This window comes from Gopherus flavomarginatus, chromosome 2 (genome assembly GCF_025201925.1).
Source record: "Gopherus flavomarginatus isolate rGopFla2 chromosome 2, rGopFla2.mat.asm, whole genome shotgun sequence".
In the NCBI taxonomy this organism is placed as follows: Eukaryota; Metazoa; Chordata; order Testudines; family Testudinidae; genus Gopherus; species Gopherus flavomarginatus.
Window position 1 is genome coordinate 54,049,021 of NC_066618.1, and position 7,648 is coordinate 54,056,668.

Below are 7,648 nucleotides of genomic sequence, written 5' to 3' on the forward strand. Positions count from 1 at the left end.
TTAGTATAGGTATCTGCACTTGAAACACAGTTTGCTGCTGGTACTGTATTTCTTCCATCTACTATACAGAACCCTGCAGAATAGTATTACTCAGAGCCAATGAACTTCTGAGAATACCAGTGACAGAGGATATTGTTTAATCACTGTTCTCAAGGAGGGATATTTTCTTAAAAAGTAAAGCCAACTGCTTTATTTCAGAGGTTGTTTTATTAGCAGAAATGCTAATTTTATTTTCCCTGAATATTTGACAGGTAACATCTGGACTATGCAATTGTCAGTGTCAGCATCAATCTATTTCATTAACTAAAACATTAGACACTCCACAAGTTTCAGATGTTTATTAAGCCCCAACAAGCTACTTTCCAGCACATGATTAAAAGTGCAATGTGAGGGCAAGCTTAATTAACACTTCCTGGATGATTAAGTGTATTAGTTGTGCGGACAGCTTCTGGAAGACCTTCATTCTGTGCAGCTTGTAAAGGGAGAAGAATTTGTTCTTTAGAAGTCAGGACGATCCTTCTTCAGTTTGCTGTAGTCCACATTGACCGAATAGAACTAAGAGGGGAAGGGGGTTTGGGGGAAAAGAGAGGGTTTTGATCAGAACAAGATCCAAGTCTGTACTAGGGGAGATGACTATTTCTAATTTAACTGAAAACAGTTATTGCTATATACACTATTTCTTTGAGATATTATAGTCAAGTGCACAGATGGATTTTAGCACTAGAGCTGCATGTTTTCAAATAAATTTCTAATTTAAGTTCTGATGGTACATACTTTCTAGCATATGCCACAAGATCCCTCAGTTAAAGTGAGTCTGAAAGAGAGCTTCACTGCAAAGTTTAAATCAGTCATTTTCTAACTGTTGCCCATCAAGAACCCATAGAACTTCCTTACCCTCCCCAGGATTAAATATTTGAACATTAATATACAGAATTTGGAAGAGACAGTCCATGGGCTGCTGTATCTCAACTCTAACTTATCACATTATAGAGAACTAATGGTTTGGACAGGTTCACTTTGGAAAAACAGGGAAGTGATTAGTGCCTTTTCTTCTCCATTCATCTATGAGTAAATTACTATGCTACTGACATATTGGTCCCCCATCTTAGCACAAAAGTGGCACAGAGGGCTGTTTCAATAATAGGTGAAAGTGATGGTTTAAACCAAGATTAGCCATGGAGAGCCACTTAGAAGCCTCCATTCACTCCAACACCAGTTATTCTCAGAGCCACCACATTTAGATTCCTAATCCTATTGAGTAATACATTTACAGCAGTTGCCAATCCCTAATGATCAGAGGCTCTTTCAGATAGAAAAGAGATAATCTCTCATACTATTGTGCGAGGACCAAGATATAGGGAAAAAAATCAAGGGTAAGATCGAACAACTATGTACAGCAGCCTTATTCATACACCAGATGTTGCTAACTGGGAGAATTGTGAAGCACTAAATACAGCAATACATAAACAGAAAAGAACATGCATAAAGTGAACAAGAGAACATTTTAGAACAGTATTAGTAAAAGCCGCATGGCTACCAAGTGGTCTGGGCTCAAAGATTGTAGCTCAGATCACAATCTGGACCAGTCTTAAAATAAATGTCATTGCAGTGCAGGACAGTATAACATAGGTAGAAGATCTATTCTCTCCTTCATCTTATATTAAGAACTTAGAGAACACATGACAATGAAATAAGTACTGGTCAAATAGTGACTCTTAATAAGGCATATTTTAGCATCCAAGGTTGAATAAGACATTGTTAAACATACATTTTGACTAGATAAGCAAGCAGTGACTTCAGGACAGCAGGAGTGGCAGTAACCACTACAACTGAGGTATTTAAACAGTGTTAGAATGGATACGCTATCAGTCATAACTTTTAAACTCAAAGTGAAGTTTTATAGGCCTTATCTTTATCCAAAAGCAAGCTTTTGGAGACATTTGAGTGATTCAGCTCTTGGGTTAAAAAAAAAAATCACAAGATTTAGCAGCCCTCCAGCAAGAATATCTGGAAACACAAAAAATGTTTAAATTTGACAGGGAAATGGGCACTTTCTTTAGTGAGGGCTTTGAGCATTACAGGGAAAAGATCTGAATATTTACAGTCCTTTGACAAAAAAATTACTACAATTACCATTTCTCATGAGTCCTGACTTACCAAGCTGATATGTGCACACAAGCTTATGCTGAACTGACTTCAGTTGTATGGGTTAAGGAATATACCCATACAGATCAGTTTGGATCAGGACTTCAGCTTGTACAGCTAAAATATACAGGCTCACTTGAGCTATACAGTGAAAAGTGTACTGCATACAGATCTTAGCTTGAACCCTGCAACTTGAACTTAAAGCACTGGAGCCATTTTTTTAAAACTATATTTTAAAGTAAGTCACCTTTGGTCAGAGACCAAACAGGAAGTTTTAGCAAGTTCTCAGAAACTAGAACAAAGAGGTTAAGATTGCATAAACACATTCATTCTCTCTACACACTTCCATCTTTATAATCCTGAGATTCTGCATATCTAGTTTGGAAAAGAGTTGCTTTCCTTGACAAATCTCCCTAGAGATCTGCTTTAAAAAGGAACTTTTTATTGTGTTTATCAGAATTAAATGCCATCAGCCACTGTATCTATAATTTCCAATACTTTCAACTACTTTAGTTTCCACAACACAAGTTGTTTTAGCAACACTTCCAGGAAAAAATGCTAATGATACACAGGACCAAATATGGTAAACCTTGAGATTTCTGCTTCCTGTGCCAGTACAGGCTGGGAACACTTCTGAACAACAGTGTAACTTCTGTAGAGGACCAACTATGATGTTGCAGTCATTATCAAATTTTTATAAAATCATATAGAGTGAATATAATGTAATTGGAATATGCTTCATGCAAAAGGTCTCTTGTAAGGTATCATTATAAAGATTATCTACTAAGTGTGAGCATCCTATTTGTATAAATGTACCACTCTTGTATCTGAAACTGGAAATATGAATTATAACTGAGGGCCTATTATAATTATGCAAAATGTGGGCCATTAGTGGTGGTTTGGAATCTTGATGACTCCCATTAACCAGGACAACTGTCTGCAGATGGGTGTGTTTTACCTGTAAATTTTCCTGTATAGGTGTGTGCTGACGATGAAGTCTTGCAGTGACATGCAATCATGTCACCTGAACTGGAATCCATCTTTAACCTGGTGTCTTTCCATTGACAAGGAGGGGGTGGAAACCCAGAGAGGTACAAAGGATTCCCATCTTATATATCTTTTTTGCATAAAGGGGTGGAACAGAACAAAAAGAGAGGAGCCATCATGAAGAATTCCTTAGCTACCACCTGAGCTGGAACAAGATCTGTACCAGGGCAAAGAATTGTGCACAGGCCTGCAAGGTGTCCAGTCTGAGGAAAAAACTGACAAGCATCTGAGGGTGAGATTACCTGTATTCAGTTTGATTAGGCAGATTTGCACATTTTTTTTTATTTTGCTTGGTGACTTACTTCGTTCTGTCTGTTACTACTTGGAACCACTTAAATCCTACTTTCTGTATTTAATAAAGTCACTTTTTACTTATTAATTGACCCAGAGTATGCATTAATACCTGGGGGAGCAAACAGCCATGCATCTCTCTCCATCAGTGTTAGAGGACCAACAATTTATGGATTTACCCTACATAAGCTTTATACAGGATAAAACAGATTTGTTTGGGTTTAGACCCCACTGGGCGTTAGGCATCTGGGTGTTAAAGACAAGCACACTTGTTAGCTGCTTTCAGGTAAACCTGCAGTTCTGGGGCAAGTAATTCAGACCCTGGGTCTTTGTCGGAGCAGACGGGAGTGTCTGGCTCAGCAAGACAGGCTGCTGGAGTCCTGAGCTGGCAGCTCCCAGGGAGTTTCTGTGATCTAACCTGTCACACGAACCTATAGCACATTTTCAGCATCAAATAAAAGCATTTACCTATGACAGTTTCCCATTAACATAACTGATAACAAAGAGTGCAAATGTAAGATTTCCAGTTAAATGATGGAACCTACAGTACTAAGTGATAAAAAAAACGGGGCATAATTGTCCAAGTACACTGATTTTTTTTGTTTATTCACAAACTGTGTGCTATAAATACCCCTCTCTCTGCAAGTTAGCAGGGTTCTACTGTACTTATTTGATCACCCTAATAGAAGCATAAAAAATATTTAAAAAACTTTTGCAGTAGTAATGAAATCAAAATAGTTGGATTCCAAAAGTGATTTTAGCATGACATCTATTGTGTGTAGTTTACAGCCCAAACCTTTTGCTCTCCTCCCTCCAATATCAATTTAACACTGACTACTGAGTAGCATATTTGTCCTTATTTTCAATTCCTTGATACAGAACAACAAATATTTATTGTCAGCACTACTTTCTTCATTCAACGTTTTGCCTTAGGTAATGAGACTTCTCCTGCCTCCAAGCAAAGGTAATATCTAAACAGGCAGTCTCATTTTAATATTCAAATCTAGCCTTGCCTCCCAAATCAAGTCATCACTCCACAGCTGATTCCCAGTCCAAACCTGGGTGGGAAACTGACAGCAGGGGAAGCATATTCAGTCCTCCCTGCACCACCTCTCACTGGTATCTCACACGGAGCTGATCCTCCGAAAGTAGCCAGACCACAGATAACATACATCTGTAGATTAGCCAATGCCCTAATGGCTAAAAGCCTTTCTGCCTCTTACCTTGTACTGGTCAGTAGGAGCCAGCTTATTCCAAGGTTCAGGGTTATTCTTTTTGTCCCAACTACGAAGAGAAATACAGCAATATAGCAGAAGGTATAAATCAATCACACTGCTTTTAATACGCATTATATATTATAGAACTGATGTTTAATTACTTAAAGAACATGAATGCTTGTCTCTGACAAGTTTCCACATAAAGCTACCAATACTGTAAGTAGTCTCCAAAATGTACTTCATAAGCATGGAATCAATTTCCTCATTCAGAAATGCAGTCCTTCAAACTCAACTCTGAAGCACACTGAAGCTCACCTAGAAACGTGGGGTGCCAAACTTTTCATAAACAAAGTTTGCTTGAAAATTATATATTTTTGTGTGTGTTTACACACACACACAGATGAAGTTTACTGCCTACCAGACATCAGGGTTGAACATTGCCAGGCGCATAAGGTACAGGGCTGCACCAGAACCTCCAGCTCCAATAAAGATGAAGAGAGGGATCAACTAGAACAAAAGATTTGGAAATGAATGAGAGATTAGAACAAACAATGCTGCTTACAAAACAAGGCTGGAAATTAAGTCTTGCCCAATGATCACATCTGGCTCACCAGTTTTGAGCCACCCCACCGAAGTACCTTACTCTAAGGCCTTGGCTACATTGGCGCTTTACAGCGCTGCAACTTTCTCCCTCAGGTGGGTGAAAAAACACCCTCCTGAGCACAGCAAGTTACAGTGCTCTAAAGCGCCAGTGTAAACAGTGCCCCAGTGCTGGAAGCGGGGCTCCCAGCACTGTAAGCTAATCCCCTCAGGGAAGTGGAGTACCTGCAGTACTGGGAGAGCTCTCTCCCATTGCTGGCGCTGCGACCACACTCGCACTTCAAAGCGCTGCAGCGGGAGCGCTCTCGCGGCAGCACTTTGGAGTTTCAAGTGTAGCCAAGCCATAAGCAGGGCCAGTGCTACCAGTTAGGCAGCCTAGGCAATCGCCTAGGGCGCCAGAATAAATGGTGGGCGCCGTTTTGCCGGAAGGGGCGGCAGGTGGCTCCTGTGGGGCTGCCACAGTGGTGCCTGCGGAGGGTCCAGTGCTCCGCGGCTCCGGTGGAGCTGCCGCAGTCATGCCTGCAGACGGGTCGGCTGCTCGTGCGGCTCCAGTGGACCTCCCGCAGACACCACTGCGGCAGCTCCACCGGAGCCGCGGTGCACCGGACCCTCCGCAGGCACCACTGTGGCAGCTCCACCGGAGCCGCAGGACGGCAAAATTGCCGTCCGCCTAGGGCGCTCAAACCCCTAGCGCCGGTCCTGGCCATAAGTAGTTTAAGTGCCTAGTCATGAAGGACCCAGCATGCCTGCAGGGTGTCCTAATGCCAGATCCTGCTTCTCAGGAAGAGCAGGTAGGGACAGGTACATGCCACTACCAAGTGCCCCACAATGCCCAGAAGAAGGCAGAAGTTAATCCTCTGACTCTAGGGTTACACTGCCCGCACCTGCGATAGCCACACTAGTTCTGAAAGACAAGACAACGAGTTGAAAAAACCACGTGACTATCATGACTGGGCTTGGAAAGGCCCGGCGCTGTAGAAGGGGAACGGGGGAGCTGGGCCTCTAAACTAATCTCACTCTAGGGCCGTGGATACGTGCCCAGCTTCCTCCGAGGGACGTGGGCGACGGCAGCACCGCCCCGCCAGGCTCACATGGGGCTCCAGAAGGGGCTGTCACAACAAGGCGGTGCCGGGGAGAAGCTAGAACCAGCGGGAAGGGCAGGAGACCGCTTGGGGCTCGAGCGGCCGTCAAGCTCCTCGGTGACCAGTTCTCCCGGGAGAGCCCCGGCGGAGGGATTAAACCATGAGAGCGGCAGATGGCGGGATTCTTGCCCACGCAGTCCCCTGCCAGGACAGTCCCGCCGCCAACCGAGCCCTATAGCGCTGAAGCCCCCCCCGCTCCCGCCCCCCGCAACCCGCCTGGCTCCGGCTACCTCCCCGTCCCACGCAACCCGCCCGGCTCCGGGCCCCAGCTGCCTCCCCTTCCCCCACAAACCGCCCGGCTCCGGGCCGAGCCGCCGCCCTCCGGGACTCACGCTCGGATGTTTCTTGGCCTGACTGAACATGAGTCGGAACATGGTGACGGTTGGGGGTCTCGCGCTCTGGCAGACCCGGACTCGGCCTCTCAGGAAAGTCTCGTCTCTAGCCCGCTGTAAGGCCCAATGTCATTGAAGGACCTTGCGTTGCTGGTGCCAGATATAGGCACCCAGATGGGGCTGTCCGGGAGGCTGCCTGCGTTCACTTTGCCGTAGTGAGGCGGCCCTGCTTCAGCCGCGAACAAATAGACCCTACAGAGAGGTTTGTCTGGACTCATCTATACATCCCCCCTACTGCTCCGTCTCCCCAGGACTTGCAGCATCTAGTCAGAAAACAGGCAACTTCCTAGTCACCTATACAATTGAAGGGGGCGGGGGAGAGAGGAGGCGGTGAGTCTCGCGCATGCGCTGACTGACTACTGCACTGGTGGTGGGTGGGGAAGTGGCTGTCCTTCTGCTGCCGCGATTGCGCCCCACACCGCGGCTGGGCAGACATCAAAATCGCTTCCCCCGGGGCCCGAGGTTCTAAAAATAGATAGTCCCGCGGCGCCTGCGCTTGGCGCCTCCTAGCCAGTGTTGGCTGTCACTGTGTCTCCTGGAGCCCACTGATGGGAGGATCCAAGTCCTGCAAATGCTTGTGCACGTGCTCAGATTTAGCTTTGCTAGCGTGTCTCAGCCAGTAAAACAACCCTCCTCCCCGCAGAATCCGGAGATTGGCTTTTCAAACCAAGAGCTTTACTTAGAGTCTAAGTTCTGTGTTTGTACAGCCACCTAGCACAACTGGGCTCGGTGCATGACGGGCTCCTGGGTGCTGCGGTAGTGCGGTAATAACACTACTACTAATCAAATAAACGTTCTTTTTTTATTTGCCTTC

General features: G+C 45.0%; 1 protein-coding gene across 1 annotated transcript; it reads right to left on the reverse strand.

The window, feature by feature from the left end:
* Positions 1-323: 323 nt before the first annotated feature.
* Positions 324-6,915, reverse strand: NDUFA4 (NDUFA4 mitochondrial complex associated). Its single transcript, XM_050938786.1, has 4 exons — positions 6,775-6,915; positions 5,119-5,207; positions 4,707-4,767; positions 324-555 (listed from the first exon to the last, which is right to left on the reverse strand). The coding sequence occupies exons 1-4, from the start codon at positions 6,814-6,816 to the stop codon at positions 499-501; spliced, it is 249 nt and encodes an 82-aa protein (XP_050794743.1). The 5' UTR covers positions 6,817-6,915; the 3' UTR covers positions 324-498.
* Positions 6,916-7,648: the final 733 nt, after the last annotated feature.

Bases quoted from the DNA above. Each gene is read 5' to 3' on its own strand.
- NDUFA4 (XM_050938786.1), bottom strand. From the start codon at position 6,816: ATGTTCCGACTCATGTTCAGTCAGGCCAAGAAACATCCGAGC. The intron at 4,768-5,118 runs GTAGGCAGTAAA...TTCTCTTCGTAG, and splicing joins ATGTTCAACCCTGATGTCTG to TTGGGACAAAAAGAATAACC. The intron at 556-4,706 runs GTAAGAGGCAGA...TTCCCCTCTTAG, and splicing joins CTCCTACTGACCAGTACAAG to TTCTATTCGGTCAATGTGGA.